The 17,179-nt window shown below is 43.8% G+C and overlaps 1 protein-coding gene across 1 annotated transcript; it reads right to left on the bottom strand.

Moving 5' to 3' along the window:
- Positions 1–315: 315 nt before the first annotated feature.
- Positions 316–16,199, bottom strand: Eip63F-1 (Ecdysone-induced protein 63F 1). The gene is made up of 5 exons (XM_084603837.1): positions 15,821–16,199; positions 5,623–5,766; positions 2,471–2,604; positions 1,902–2,013; positions 316–482 (listed from the first exon to the last, which is right to left on the bottom strand). The coding sequence occupies exons 1-5, from the start codon at positions 15,879–15,881 to the stop codon at positions 460–462; spliced, it is 474 nt and encodes a 157-aa protein (XP_084459963.1). The 5' UTR covers positions 15,882–16,199; the 3' UTR covers positions 316–459.
- Positions 16,200–17,179: the final 980 nt, after the last annotated feature.

Here is a 17,179-nt window from a genome sequence, read left to right on the forward strand (position 1 = left end):
AAGGCAAGCACGGGAAGGAGCGGCAGGTATTTAGGTTTGGCGGACCAGGATAAGAATTTAGTGGCATAAGGTGGGCATATAGGTTGCACACGCGAGCATTAATTCAGAATACTGTGCACGTAGAAATTCCATGCAAACGATAATAAGCAGAAACAAAATGACACATTGAAGGTAATATTTTTCCTGTCAGACTTGTGGTGCAAGTTTATTTGGTGGCGGGAACTGATTTAAGCGACAGATTCCTTCGGCCGACATCATTTCTATGTACATGATTCATGGACGGAGCGGACCACCGGCCGAGCCAAAGGACAGCAGAGTACTTGAACCACCTGTGTTCTTGAAGCGTCGGTCGGGAATCCCTGCCCTTCAGCGGGCGATGAGATAATCTCGATGGTGAAGGCATCTTCGTATAAGTTAAGGCTTTTATGGCAGGTGTTGAGAGGACGAGAAATCACACTGCTATAGCAGGATCGTGACGAATTCTGAAACATAGGCAAACAAAAGAAAGGGGAACTTAAGGCAACGTACATGTGAAAATAAACATCTCTTCGAGGTAGTAAAGTTTCTGGTTTCTGTTGAATAGCATGAGCAGAGACTTTTTGTTTACGTACCTTATTCGATATTTGTATTTTTCTGCGATAAATCAGGTTTAACAAGAAGATAACATGCTGACATGATGATACAGATAGCAAGTGCTTCCTCTTCACGTTAGGTTTTAAAGCAGCATTGGAAAAGCCACTAACCGATTAAGACTACGAAAACAGCCATAGGCTCTCTAAATATGGCTTTGAAATTCAGCGCCACAAAAGAAGAGCTGTCTTTTATCAGCTCCTAGCCTGCAGATTTTTTTTAGATAAGATAGCAACTTTGACTGGGTCTCATGAGGTGCAACTAGCTACAAGTCAAGTTTTTGCACTGTGATCAGAAAGAAAATGCGCTGTGTAATCATTTCATCTGTCTAGCGCATCAGAAAAAAAAAAAACAATTTCAATACAGATGGGGCAAGAACTTTGATACTTGAACAAATTCTCCAGAACACAAAAAAAGGATTAAGTGAATATGGAGGTAAAATCGACCAAACATTTGTTCTACTAATTTGGCATCCAAATATAGCACATTTCAAGAACCTTCGTCTGGAAACAAGTCTTAGATTAGGCCCCAAGAGCATTTTAATGTTCCCATCTAGCGTACCTATAATTTTAAAAGAACACGTGACTCATGGTGAGTATGTCAAACTAATAGTCATTTTCTTTTGCTGAAATGTCTTAGATAGCTAGTTTGATCCTGCTGTGGCCCGTTGTAATTTGCAAGCAGGGTATCTTTTCAGTGCTTCAGATCGCGCTTCCTGCCTTTTTAGCGCGGCTAGAAGCCGAATTTCAGTACTTGCATATTTACATCCAGTGGACTCAGCATTGCGATTGGGGAAATGTTCGAGATTTAATGCAACGACAACGGGAGTAAGACGCGAAGCACAGTTCTGAAGGAAAGGCCTAACAGCAGACGTGTTCTGTTGTGTAAGCCTAACAAGGATGGGCAATCCAACTCTAGTAAAAGTGGACTTTTGGCACTTGGTAAAATCGAAGCAAAGAAGAAAAGCACAAGCGAGCAATTGGAAAAGTTTCCCTAATTAATAAGCAAGGTGGACGCAAGAAATTTGCCTCAGGTGCGCTATAGTATTTAAAAAAAAGCAAATACACTAACACGCAGCACATTCTGAGAAATGCTATTCTGGTGCAAATTAGGAATATTTTCTCGCAACCTAATTAAAATTCAATTGAAAGGATCATGACAGAAATCTACGCGCGCTGAATCTGCTAAACTAGAGACGCTCAGAAGCACCATTTCTTAAGTGTATATATTCATATCATTGATTATGTAACAAATTCAAGATTCCCCGGTACCTTCGTAGTTTATCCTCCCGTCGTTGTCGATGTCAGTGGCTCGGATCATACTGTCCAGTTGTGTATCTGACATGGGTTCTCCGATCATCTCCATGGCCAGCTTCAGCTCATCCTGTAGTTAAAAATAATAGGGCATATTGCGTCAGCCAAAGAGTGCTCGCGTTAAGTATTTTTGCTTTTGGGTAAGATCACTGTTTGGAGACCTGTAACATTGGTAGCGATCGCGCGCAAGCTGCTGAAAAAAGAGCAGAACACTGGTTGAGACTTCGTTATCGGGGAAAGGGAGTAGGTGTTTGCAAATATCAATTGTTGCATGGGCTACGAAAGATTGGCGGCATCAGGGTGTAGAGGAAGCAAATGAGGACGCGGGTCTGCAATTAGTAAACCATCAAGATGAGAGCGAAGATAGCGCTACAAAAACTGGATTTGGTTTAAAGACTATACTAGAGTAACCGCGGTTTCTGGAACTAATGCTGTGGTGCTTTATGTACGTCAAGTGTCCCTTGGGGAAAATTAGAACAGGCGTAGTGATGAAAACTGGCCCGTCATAAGAATATAATTATGAGTACCTTGGTTATATAACCATTGGAGTCCTTGTCAAACACCCTGAACGCTGCCAGGAGGTCCTCCATGACGTCATCCTTGATGCCGGTCTGCGCTGCCATCCAAGCCAGGAACTCATCTTCGCTGATAAGCCCGTCATCTGCATACATGGAACGTAAAAATATAACGATTTCAATGTTTGCATTTACGTTTTATCTGCTTCTGCAATGTACGCCGCCTGTCATGTTAAGGATCACTTATAGCTCGTATGTAAATCTGCTGCATGAACGAGGAGGCTCGTAAGCATCCTTCCGTCATGCTCCCTGGCAGTTCAGGAAAAACCTAGAGGGGATGAGCAAATGAGGTCTAGCTAATTGTTCAGCCTTCTTGCGTTTACGACAGGTATTTTAGTTTCCATGTCATGGAGACAGCATGGTGCAGTGTCGTTCACTTTTCTATCGAAGTTATATGAGCCTCCTACCCTAGAGTTCAGAATGTTTTTTTCTGGGCCTAATTCAAGGCACACGTTTCTCCTACATAGGTTTAACCTTTGTACATCTTGTTCATTCAAACTTTTCGGTCAGTGCGACTTGTTTGCAATGTTTATATCTCCTCGGTATCTGCGTTAAAGCACTCATAATTCTTCATCGCAATGTGCTAAACCCTTTTTTCTTTATGTATCAGTTCCACTCTTCTATGTATTTCACACTGCACAGTTCTTGTTATCTTAAGGCCTAGCAGCCTTCTTTGCATCCACTTGGTTGTTTCCGCTTTCAGTTATTTCAGCTTCCGCTTTTTTCACGGCAGTGTTACAAACTGAAGTGACAGCCAATAAAGCAGCGCCTGCCGATTATCGCTACCTTACCAAGGTTGTATGGTTCACGAAGGTTACGTATACTCATAAAATGCCTTGATTCTTTTCTCAAGAAGTAGCCGTTAGACAGATTTGCTGAGCAACCCGATGATTGAACACCGCGCTGGTTTCCCATGGTAATTGATAATCGCATGAGATAGTAACGTGTTGTCACATCTCTGTCAATGAGTTCAGATGCCAGCACTATGGCCAAACGGGCTCGTTGGTGGAACATGTTCACTGGAAAACAGCGCAGGAGACAAACACCAAACCAGAATTATGTCGATGACTTCTTAATTTTTGTTGAAAAAAAAGATAGCAAGCTATAATTTTTGGATCTGCGTTTAAAAGTTGAGACGGGCCATATCTGCAGGGATTACCTACCTAGGGTAGAGAAACCGTTGGTAAATTTTAAATCGCATCACTCTAAGACAGTAAAAACAAGAATTGTGGTCTCAACTTTGATGTTTTCTTTATCAAAATCTTGTGAACATATGGTAATCGGCAGCTTCAATGAACAAATTGGAAGAGTCAAACACCTCGTTACTCGGATGATATTGTATTGTTGGGCTGTAACAAGATATCCGAAAATCTTAAAAGTCTAGCTTTGGTGCCTAGAACGCATAAAGGGAAGGAAAGAAAATGTTAGCCATTCTCTCTTATGAACACCGCCTGTCCCACAATCTTAAAAATGTAGCGAAAATATATGACATAGGGGTTCTTTTTCAGCACCTTAAAAACGTAAAAGTGTTTGTAATATTTTGGAAAGGAAGGCTGGGGGAGCACTAAAAAGACCATGAAATAACATGTGGGGTTAAGCATACATACTAAGTATGTACTTGCGCTGAAGGTGTAGTTTATAAAATCCCAATGGCATCTGCACAAGTGTGTATCGGGCAGACGGAGTGGTGCATTATTACATGGTTGAAAGAGCAGGCAAATAACTTAATCATCATCATCATCGTCGTCGTCAGCCTGATTATACCCACTGCAGGGCGAAGGCCTCTCCCATATTTCTCCACTTAACCCCGTTCTGTGCTAGCTGCATCCACTTGACCCCTGCGAACTTCTTAATCTCATCCGCCCACCTAACTTTCTGCCGCCCCCTGTTACGCTTTCCTTCCCTTGGCATCCAGGTTGTTACCCTCAGCGACCATCGGTTATCCTCTCTTCGCACTACATGTCCTGCCCATGTCCATTTCTTCTTCTTAATTTCCTCTAGAATGTCGGTAACTTGAGTCCTTTCTCTGACACACTCTGCACGCTTTCTATCTCTTAATGTTACCCCTACTATATTTCGTTCCATAGCCCTCTGGGTTGTCCTCAACTTATGTAGAACTCTCTTGGTTAGCCTCCGCGTTTCAGCCCCATAGGTGAGTACAGGCAAGATGCAACTGTTGTATACTTTCCTCTTGAGCGATAATGGTAAGCTGCTAGTCATAATCTACGAGTGCTTGCCAAACGCGTTCCATCCCAATCTTTTTCTTCTTGTTATTTCCTTTTCATGGTCCGGATCTGCGGTTACTACCTGTCCTAAGTAGACATATTCGCCCACTACTTCCAGTATTTCGCTACCTAATGCAAACTGCTGTTCCTTCCCGAGGCTGTTGAACATTACCTTAGTCTTCTGCATATTGATTTTCAAGCCTACCTTTCTACTTTTCCTGTCTAGGTCATCAATCATTATTTGCAGTTCATCTCCCGAGTTGCTTAGCAAGGCAATGTCATCAGCAAATCGCAGATTACTGAGGTATTCTCCATCTACCCTTATCCCTAACTGCTCCCATTCCAAGTCTCTGAATACTTCCTCTTCTTGTTTAGAGGAAGGCAAATAACTTGGACGCTAACAAATCTAGTATTCTCGTTGAGAGCGTTCGTGACTTCGAATGTTCTCATTCCATGCGCTATTGTGATATCCTGTACAAGCATCCGGCCCGCTTAACACGTGAGATAATGGATGCCTACCATATGAAGAAAAAAACAAGCTTGTGCGTTAGTAAACCACTCATTTTTCTTCATGAAAGCGAGATTGCGTGCCTTCATCCTACGTAGCAACGCGTGCGTTTTGCTTGTCCACTTTCTGATAGGGTGGTCACTTTTTCCATATATTGTGTTCTGTCCTGTAATAAATTTTCAGTTGTGAGCCAGCGCTCGTCCAGTTGTTGTCTGGTTTGGTGTTTGTCTCTTACGCTGATTTCCAGTCAGATGCCAGGTTTGTGGATCTCGGATCCTAAATAAACTACGTTCGGCGGCTAGTATACGTCAGTCCCAACGATGGTCCGTCCCACTACCAAGCAGTGAGAAGTCAAATTAGCGTGCGCTCACCTCTGCCGGATGCCTGTGCTATCAGGTTTTGTATCATAGTGTCGTTAAGCAGGATTCCCAAGTTGTCCAGCATGTGCTTGATCTCGGCGGCGTTTACCCGGCCGTCCTGGTTCTTGTCTAGCAATACAAAGGCAGCCTTCAGCTCTGCACAGCAAAAAAAGGAAACACCGTAAGATATAGCGTCACATCTATCCTTGCTATTTATCATGACGTCACCATACAGCATAGATATTGCTTATTGGCAAACAAGCACGGGCATTTCAAAACCTGTGTGCCACCTTTTTTTAAGCAATTTTTGTAATAATGACACGAAACCCCATCCCCACTTTTCTGTCAATTTGTTCCGAGCATCGGCGTCGAATGGTTTGCTCACGCGACCACAGAAGACGCAATATTTTTCAGCGAAAGTCAATTCTAAAAAACTCTGCAGGATTGTTGCCCCGATGCGGCTGGAAGTCGATGCATTCATGTGGTGGTCACACGTTATCTTGCATTTGGGAAACAATAAGATGTTGAGGCTCAACAGTAGATCATAAATGGTTTATAACGCAGAAGTCGTGCTCTTCGTCGCTACAACACACAAGGCTTCATCTATCATTTAGTGGCATTGCTTTAAATTCCAGCAATAGACTTCAATTGCTGGGGTCCGCAACACCATGCACCATCTACAAGAATGTGCCAAGCACAAATGCAGCTTCTCTGCTGAGTACGCTGGCGGATTCAAACAATGCTGGTGCTTCTGTGTGCGTTGCAAGACCCCAAAGAACGGTTCCAAACGTGCAGCTGTTATCACGAATGACTCGTCGCCTAAGGATGAAACGTACAAGGGCGTCTGATAAGTGAAGGACAGCCAGTGACCTGAACCTGTCGCATTGCTTGCTTCTAGTGTTGCTATTTAACAGTGGCTGGCTGTGATGCCAGTGTAGGTCTGGCTGTGGGTGTAAAGTGCCTTGAGATCTTGGTAATACCGCTAAGGTTTATACGGTTTATTGTTAGCGCCCAAAAAGATTCCAAAGCTCCACGTTATGTAAATACCTGTAAATATGTGACGGAGAGTCGGAGAGTCTATGAGAATATTGTTAGTGCACAGCTCACTGCAAATATGGAGACTTAATGCAATATGCCGGTTCACCAATGTGCATCAAGATATCAGGTTTTTTCTGTATTTACTCACATTTAAGGTTTTACATATCGTTTTACCCTAGAAGAACTCAGGTTCGATACCGGCTGCTGCGGGAGCATTGCGATAGAGGCCAAAAGCAAGGCTCACGTGTTCTCTGCGATGTCAGTGCAGGTTAAATGTACAAGCCAAATCCTGCCAACCTCACTAGTTTGCTGTTTTGACTGTGCTATTATTTGTCGGTTATAATCTGATTCCTTCTGGACCATACACGGGCAATCAAGCATTCACGTTTCTTGTGTGTTTACTTACGCAAGGAAGGTACATAGCCTTATTAGTGATAGCCGGAATATTTTAAATCCAAATGCGGGATCGCAGCCCCAATACCCAATTTCGGACACGAATAGAGTTGTGTAAGAAGGACCTGGCCAAGCCTATGGACGGCTGATTCAGATGTGCTCTTATTTCTCGCCTATCGAGTAAGAAATTGTTTATTTTTTGTGCTTTTGAACAGCGCACATTCAGCGCTGAAATCGAGCTTCGTTTTAAAGGTAACATATTCCATAGCGGACGAAAGAGCCTTATGAGCCTTATACATAAGCTTCACACAAAGCTGTTTTCATAAATTAGCAAACAGATAATATTTAGCCGTGTTTTGCACTGAACTATCTGAATTTACTTGCTCATGCAGGAGTTACGATAAAAAAATTACAAGGGTTCAACGCTGCTGCACCAAATATTGAGCGAAAGCATTAGCTGCGGGTGACCGAGCGTTCATCTCTTTCTCTTTTTCCTCAGCCCACATATAAAGACCTGCTTTAGCCAACCCGTATTGCCGTGCCTTAGTGGGCTATAGGAGTAACGTGAATGCCAGGGTCCTGGTAGGCTGATTCTGACATAACTGCCCCATGTGGAACGACAGACCCAAGTTGGCAGCTCCTGCCAGTCCACATATAAAGCCCCGCTTTAACCAAGCCGCATAAACGTGCCCAGCTTTCACCCTAGAGTCACGTGGGGTGTGACGTCACAGCGTCACGTGAGTGCGGCCGTGCCACGGTGAAGGCTCGAAACCTAGAGTAGTATTGCTTTCGCAATAAAAGATTTCTCCTCTACTTCATCCTTCGGCATCCCGAACTGATATACGTGCCCTCATTTCTGAGATGGTGTGATATATCAAATTTTAAGTTACAAAGCGGCATGGAGTATACATGACGGACGTGTAGTAGAAAGCGACCAATTTCAACCACGTGAAGATTTTTTCTTTATCGCGCATTGACATTATATAGAACTTGGGTGCCATTGCGGTTTTCAACCATTTAAACGTGGCCGCCGCGGCCGAGATCCCACTAGCGTTGCAAAACACGACGCGCAAGTGCCCTAGCCTCGCAGCTACGGTAGTCAGCAAGCCTTCTAGATTTTGCTTGGTAATGACATATGGGTTCGCGACTATCCTAACCCTTTGATCCTCTCCTTGACGAAAAGATTAGTCTACTTGTCCTCTAATAAGGCCCTCAAGAAGAAACGATCGAAACCTGCTATCCGGTATGGAAAGGATGTTTATTGTCGGAATGCAGTAAGCCATACTTGAGCCATTATTGAACTCAACTACGCTAAGGCGAAGCATAAAACAGGCATATCACCACAGGAAAATTGAGCTCTATGGGCAATCACATGGCAGCCAAGCCGTTCGTATGAAGTGTGAATGTCACACGTAGCCGAGGCCTTCGTTGTCCGCTGTGCACGTGCAACCAAGTCCACCTAGGCAAGCAGCCAGGACCTGGGGCGTAGCTCAACAATCCCACAATTCACGAGCGCCGATTGGCCCATGCAATTCGAAGAGATAACGCGACGACTGATAAGGTCTTTTCATTCCACTTTTGCTCACACTCTGTCTCCGGCCGCGGTATGGCAATCTGCTATTGTTTCGCGCGACAGTAAGACCTGCGGCGCGGTGGCTAGATAACGTGCGCGACGCAGCGATAAGAGCATTCTGCTCTAATCTGTGTGGCCCGGTTGTAACCGCGTTTACCATGTGACTCAACTACCTTATAATGAGGGTCCTTGATAACAATAAACGCTTGATCGTCGGCCAACTCTTAGTGGGCTTCTGAAAAGTGACTCAGTGACTTCCTAGGCTCCGTTTTCTAGGATTGCATTCTTCCTTTGGTAATCGTATGGTAACGTATGGTATGATAAGGTAATGGTATGGTATTATATGGTAAGTTAGTGAATGATATGGTATGGTACGGGTAGCTATTATATGGCATGGTATGAGATATGTTTGATAAATGGGTTTCAGAGATGCGAACCGACTCACAGGGCTATGATAGACGCGCTATGGCTTCAGAATAATTTCCTCTGCATGGGGCTTTTTAATGCTCACTAACATTGCCGCAACTGTTTACGCCACGATTTAAATACACCTGTCATGCCGGCATACAATCGCGTACGCTCGTGCTTCTAGCCATGCGTCTAGTCGTGCTTCAAGCTTTTAGCCACGGGTTCTAGCCATATCGGTAAATTCACTCTAGCCAGTAATGCAATATACAAATTGTGTACTAAAAGAAGGGCTGTTAGTTCCAATCAAGGTACCGCAATGTAACAATGCTACAATAGCCGTGAAACAGGCCTTACAGGTTAGAAATTTTTAATGTCTCAATGGTTCTCTGTCTAATCTGTTGGTTGTGCGCTTGATGCGTATGCAGTATTCATCATATCGTGACCATGATTAGTCCTAATAATCATGCAGTCCGAAATGACCCTGTGGATAAATCATGCACCGTTTGAAATCCGTTTTCTATTTGCATCTAAGGAAAAGCGGACAATAAAGGAATAGTTTATTGATGACAAATTAAGCTCAAAAGCCTGCGCAATAAATCAGCGCAATGGTAGCATCTTAGGTTTCTCATTCCAATTTAAGCATAACCTAAGATGATGTATAAAGAGAAATCGAGACTTACACGGGAGAAACAAATTACGCCAGTTGTCATTTTGGATTGTCTTTCTGTTTACAATATTGAATTCCGATTGGTGAGTTACAGATCCATGACACAAAAGAGTGTGAATTTATTTTTGTCTATGTTCCCATAATGCTAGGTGCGTATTCTTAATAACCAATACGTGGCAACTGGAGTGCACAGTATGTGAAACAGAGTCTAGTGATGTTGAGCTCAGACCAACTGCTGCTTCAGCCAGCTGCTGAAATCAGCGCGATACAGTGTTGGACTGCAGCAGTGCACAGACCCTGTTGTCATCGCACTCCTGTCGGTACGTAGTGAAGTCGCTGCTTGTGCGGAACTCTGAAAGCAGTGTCGACACTTAAAAGGCTGACTACACACGACAGAGTTCGCTTTCCTTATCATTAACTTGCAACGGCTTTTTGCTGGAAGTAACTCTACTGGAAAACAAATCAATCTAGCAATGGGAAGACAATTGGACCGAGAGCAGCGAAAAGCTAAGGTGTTGACCCTAAGTGCCATTATTTTGGAAACAACAGCTTAATCATATCTCTCTTTCGCTGACAAATTTCAAATGGAACAAAGCATAATGGTTCTTCCCCAGTTTGAGTGCTGTACCTGATGCGGCGCCTTTTTTGAAAACTAGCAACGGAAGAGTTTTCAAAGGAACGAAACACATCCAACATTTATTTTTTCAACGTTTCTCATCCAACACTGCTACAAATGTATCACTAACTACATGGCAGGCATTGGACAAGGAAGCACAGAAGAGTCCATCACTGCCGGGTCCAGTCGGCGCTGCTTCATTTCTATCACTTAAACGGCTCTATGCTTTCCAATTCAAAGTGTTGTTCGTATTTCTGCCTTTCCCTGGCTGACTGCAGCCCTTATAAAATCTGCCACACTATACTTCTTCGTAAGAAATGAAAATATATTTGCTGATCCTTTCGTGAACACCCTGTTGCTTCTTTCCTGCGTTAGAGTCGTAGGTAAGCAGAAAAATCTTAGGAGCTGAATGGCAGACAAAAAGGCATCCTGCCACTGTTTCATTAATTAAAACACCAGAGCATTGAAAGCGTTGAACCCTCATTTAACTTTTTTTTTCGCGCCAATGTGCACTCAGATGTGATTTCAAAAAACAATAAACGTTTTTTTTTATGCGGTATAACATTCTTTTGCATGCTTCCATCTACTCAGTTGCTGTTTCTTTTTTCTTACCGTTTCTTATGAATATTGCTAACCACTAGTTGTATAAGCTGTGATGTTGTATCTAGATTTTCGCTTGTGCTTCCTTTCAAGGGCATCCTTTAAGAAGCTTGCACATGAAGCAAACGGAGTTGCATGTATTTTATTTTCTCTGAGCAACCGTACGGTCCCTGCCTAGTGCCAAATACACCACTGCCGGGTGCATTTAAATCCCAGAAGCGGCATTGGATGCTGAGAGGCTCAGCTTTTTGCAGCCAGTAACCAAACCCACCGGGCGCATTGTTTCCTCCTAGCACACAGTATGGACGTTTAGCGTGAAAAACGGAGGGAAAGAAGAGGAGAAATGCTCAAGCTGAATTTAACAGTGCAATAATGACTCTTCGTAACAAAATAAGTTACAGGAGGGCGAGGTAGTTCCATGGTATCATTATCTCGTCTCTCAGCTGCAGGCTCTGCCCATCCAACCGACCTCAAGTTTCGGTGTGCTCTCATTTTTTAACTGATTCACAGTAGCCCTGCTACAACGTTCCCTTCTGGAAAAAGCTCTTTATGGGCGGCAAGTAAATAGTGAAAACCTTCCTACAGAGCAGATATGCTATTTTGCTCTTAGCACACTATACGCGAATATCTGTTTATATTCTTAATTTTTGTGATTGTTTCTGCTGAATTCTAGATAGTGGTTTGCTTTCACGTTAGACTAAGTGTCGACAACAGTCTCTCAGAGTTTTCACGTAGCTCAGACTTAACGATGACGAGTTGCCAAGAAGAAATGGCAGTTCTTGAATGTAATACAGCGGGAAAAATAACTTCAAATTTCATCTATGGCTCTCAATTTTCATAACCACATAATTTCACTTTCGTTTGGCACTGGCTCACTTCGCAGTTGCAAAAACGGTATTTGGTTTCCAAAAAAGCGGAACTTTTATGAACTCTATATCCAGCCCATAAATACTGTATTATTCGCTTCAGCTCCCGACATTTAATCAGTGTGAAAACGAACGATTGAAATTACAAGCTTGGCCTAGAGGTGATTTAATAAGTGACTCTCTGATTTAATAAGTGAAGTATGGCCTCTGTCCTCTTGCTGCGCTTCCTGATAGTGTCATACTCATTAGGCACAAGAGCATGCCAAATCACTGGGCGAGCATTTCAAAGCCTTTCAATACCTCAAGGAGCATTGCATGTATGTTACGGCCTCTAGAGATATTAAAAGGTACACCATTTCGGCGGGCTCCAGCCAACCACTACGCTACCTTGGAATTGTACGTCGCTCCGTCACCGACATTAAAACGGTTTATTGTTGCGGACCCATGTGAGGAAATCTCCTAGTGAGTTCTTCACTGGCGAAACGCATAGAGGTTGCCATAAGACACAGCTTATTGATATTTAATCATATCACTTCCCTTTAAAAGAATGTAGACAGCTAAACAGTTGTTCGGCCTCTGGCGATATTGTATTGTAATGTGCAGGCGACAACCACGCATTCAAAGGAGAGCGACAGAGAGTGTCGACGTGGGCAAAGTCCGCAACAATCGGACAATCAGACACTTGTCATCGACGGCTGCGGCCTGTAACATATCAGCTGTGTAAGGAAGAGTCCACAATGCACAATGCAATCTCCAACAAGAGGTAGAGAGCGCAGCGCAGAGCCAGCACCAATCGGCTGACAGCGAGAAGGGGCTCGCGACAGCCGCACCCATTACTACATGCGGTGTGTCCTTGTAAACATGCAAAACCAAACAGACCGTAACGGACGAATGAACAGATCACGGTGAACAAAGAATCGACAAATAAGGACGGGCGTGAGAGCACTTTAACAAAGCGGAAATAACGCAGCTTTTCATGGTGACAAGCACGTGATCGGCAGTTGTCGCAAGTCTGTTGAACACACGTACTAGCAGAGTGTTGGTGATAACGATAATAGGTGGGGATATAATTATGAGATATCTACTAATATTGAGCATAACCTACAGCAATCAAGAATTACCATCACGAAAACAATCATGAGCTTCTTTATCAAAATACATGTGTATTGTGGCAACCCTAATAGACACGTTTAATTATGAAACATTTATTTAAGTATACTTTCATATAAGAACTATCTATGTGCAGTTTACTTTGTCATAAAACAGCGAAAAATTTTACATTCTGCGTTAGAACTCGCAGAAACTAGAGTATTCTCTTTGCGGAAACGGCTAGGCAACTCGCCGCATATTTGTGCATTCTTGAATAAATTCATGAACATCATTCACGCGACAATTTCGTCGACACAAAAGTATATACCTAAGAATAAGAAGATCTGAAGAGCTGATATCGCTCAACAGCGACTGGGCTTCAGCGACATACTGCTATCGTGCCGCGACTTAGTCCGGCGAGGCAAACGTACAAGCATGTTGCGTGAACGTACTCGATAACGTCGGATCAGGCCGCTTCGTCCTGCGGCTACGGAAGTAAGGTAAGCTTCTCGAGCTTTGCAGATAAATACTGTCTGTCAGTTGTGAAGAATCGCAGCTCGTTACAGCGGCAAGAATCTCCCACTGCTAACTGCTCTCTTGGCTAATAGGATGAATGATAATAGGAATGAACGATAGCAGAGACCGGGTTAATGACACCCGTTCACTCACGAAATCTTTTAAAGCATTCAGACCTCTACCAGCATAGCCCTTTCAAAACTTGACAACTCAAAAGTGATGGCTGAAAGGTCGCATGATCACTAATGACGTCAGCGTCACTAACCCTCGAAGTGATGGGCCCTTATGCGCACACAATGGATCACGGAAACATCCCAATAAGTCCCAAGTTTTCAACAAGCAGCAGAAACATGAACACATATTTTCTTGAAGTATAGTAGCATTGCAGAAATTGAGGCCGGCTTGCGAAAAAAAAAAAACGTTAGCAATATTTTAACTGAAAGCATCCATCACGCACAGAAAACATTTCTCGTTAGGCGCATGTAACTTGGCCGCCTTTATATTTATACATTGAGATGCTGAGCTACGCTGTCGCTTTTTTCTTGATATTATGCAGCGCGGAACACAGGAGAGTTCAGCAATCGCGGCCTCAGGACACAGGATCCTGAACTGCGCCTCCGCCTTCCCCATCAGATTGCTCGTCGATAAGCAACCTTGCTGTGCCGTATATGGCTCGATGTTGTGTTCACCAAAAAGTATGCTTTCAGGATTGGAACCGTCGACAGCCCTGCCTCTGAAAATTGTGGCTGTGGAGAGACAATCGAACATCTGTTATGCGAATGCACTGCATTTTAGTGAAAGACATAAGCTTTATTGTGCGCTGGACCGCTTCGATTCTCGCACTTTAACGGCGGATAAGATCCTTGGTCTATGGCCACGGCAGTCGACCGCCTTTAAGGCATACAGAGCACTGTTAAGTTTAATAACAGCCACCGGCCTGTGTGACAAACTCTGACTGTGCTCCACGTCGCTTTCCTATGTCCCTCGTTAATCCCCTTATCCCTTTTTCCCGGTGTAGGGTAGCCAACCAGAGGCCTTTTTGGTTAACATCCCTGCCTTCCATCTTCATTCCTACCTATCTAGCTATCTGCCGGAATGAGCTATTATGTGCCCTAAAGTGGCCGCGTATACTAAAGAAAGCTTAGCACATGAATGTGACCATTACAGTATAGGCATGGACTAAGTGTGCGACAAGACCAAAGCAGTTCCTTCCGGAAGGGCATCTGTTGCAATCTGCGTCAAATATGTTGTAATTCTTGGTCTCGGTATGACATGGTTTACACATTTTATCTTGCTTAGCACCTGGGCGCTGGGTCTGGCGCACATTGATAAGCACACCGCAAGCGTTCACTGACATCCCTCACCAGTGGTACTATATAATCAAGCTTAATGCTGAGAAAAGCTCAGCTTTAGGAAATCAAATACAGTATTTATTCTCTTTATATTTGCCTAAGAGTGCTCTTTGGGCCCTCATGTGGCAGTGCATATAGACTCAGAAAAGCGTAGCACTAGATCACTAGTAGTGGTGAGTGGTGATATTCTTCGTAACATACTAAGTTGATAACCAAGGTGAGTAATGTGAGTAACCGACCAAGGTGGTTGCACACACAAAGCAACATTGAAGTGCCAAGTTTTCAGCTATTAGAGACGAATGTTTCTTGTTTCACGCCTTTGTAAGAGCACTATCGTACACGTTATGGTAGTATATAACGCTGGAAATATTTATGTTCGGCAGTTAATACTGCAGGTTTAGAACGAAAAAGAAACTATGGACTGCACTCGAATTCTAGCGGTACAACTGTGCATAGTGGGCGCTGGTATGAGCTTCATAAGCGCGAAAAGATAAATAACCACAGCAGTCGAGCAAAGGGAATTAATTTCACGGACAGTTCCACGCAGAGCGATGTCCGCTATCAAGGGAGTAAACAGTTTTTTCTAGTGTACGTATGCCTGCTCGTTAGTCAAAACTCGCCAGAGATCGCACATTGCAAATGCTACACCAGTACCTACTACTAAACCTGAACCGCAGCTCACAGAATGCGGAATGTTCTCCCGCAGCTGCTGCGGGAGTTCGCAGTTGAAAAGAAGTGTGCCAGCGCTAAACGTAAGCTCAATAAAGCGATTGGCTTTTATTAAAATGTTCATCGTTTAAAGAAAGTCTTAGTCCCTAATAGCTGAATACAGTGATCTCAGCTTCTTGCGTAGTGGGTATGACGGTCATTATTTAGAGACACGTTCTGGCTACATTCTTACTAATGAGAGAGCGGGAAGCTTTTTGAAATAAGCTTTGTTTTTACCAAAACAGTCTTGGCTTTAAAATTGTGTGTTGCTTTAGTCAGAATATTATTGTCCCGTTTGTGACCAGTACACGCGAGCGTTCGGGATAGCTACTGAAAACCTCCGCAAGACAAACTTTCAAACAAGCGACAAGCTTGACAACCGACCTTTCCTTTCGTCGTTATTGGCGTTGTAATCGGGCACTAGGAGGCACGTCGTAGAAGCCATGTCGGCCAAAGTTGTCGGCAGCAGTCTTCTTGGTACCTGAACCGGAGACACTGATACTTCGGGAGCTGCGATTGTAGACTGAGTTGAGGTCAAGTGACTAATGCAAGGTATTCCTGTCAGCAAGTCATGGCTTCCATGTTTGGTCCAGGTAGTTTTCCTCAGGTAAGGTGGAGGGTCCGCGAAGAACCGTCGGTCGACTGCTACCACAAGCCCGGAGGTCGTTACAGAAAGCGCTGTGGGCGCTTGGGCCGTCGGGAAGACCCGCGACTCGCACAACGTCGGCTGCGATCGCCCTGCCTCTCCTACACAACTGAGCTCACTCGGCTTTCGGTCGGCGATTATCAAGCTGGCCGAGCACGCGATAAGAGCTTGTCGCAACGTGCGCATCGCGACCATCGATGTTGTTGCCGCTGACTGCCTAGATCTCTTGCGCTCGCCCGTTCAACCCCCCCCCCCCCCCCCTCTGTGTGTCTGTTGAGATACAGAAACGTTCGCCTAATAATGTCACGTGAGGCACAAAGGAACAAAGGGCTGCTTTATGGATGGTTCTGTTGCCATGCTCATTTGCTTATAGCGTTCAGTTTGCGCAGCCTTCGTTTTTGATCAGCGCCTATTTTACGGAATTTTATGCCTGATACTTCTGGAACACTGCGGAGGTTCCGTGCTGCAATTAACAAATCTCTACATTTATCGTCTTGCAGCCACGCATACTTCAGTCTGATAAACCAAATAAAATTCGAATGAAGATAAAAAACAGGACATTGTTGCACTAGTAAATGTGTTGCATATTCTTCCGTGTTTTTGTGGGATTTCAAATATTCTGGTATAAGGAAATGGTGAGGGAGGGGAGGGGGGTCTACTATTACCCCTATATCATCATTCCCGCTTTTCTATCTTCATTTAATATAACATTCATTTGTCGTTTCTCTAAATAGACACTAGGTTATATCAGAAGTCATATCAGAGAAATTCTATCGCCAGGGAAATGAAGGGCAGAAAAAAAAGAGGACAGTCACCTCATGGAGAGATGAGCGGAACTGCGTGCACTTCACTGACCTTAAAAGAAATCTTTGCAAGAAGAAATTTTATCCATCGCCTCCTGTCATGAACGATTACATTTCTTGGGTTTTAAAGTGTTTAACTTGTCAATGGTAGCAACGGTAACATACATAAATGCCTGAAGCAGTGTAGAATCTATGTAACAGTGATTTTAGATGCGGTTAATTGACCTCCAAACAATGTTTTCTCTTGAGCCATTATAGAATATCCACGACGTTAACAAATGTATAATACATGTG

This window comes from Amblyomma maculatum, chromosome 5 (genome assembly GCF_055883805.1).
Source record: "Amblyomma maculatum isolate TAMU_Amacu chromosome 5, ASM5588380v1, whole genome shotgun sequence".
In the NCBI taxonomy this organism is placed as follows: Eukaryota; Metazoa; Arthropoda; class Arachnida; order Ixodida; family Ixodidae; genus Amblyomma; species Amblyomma maculatum.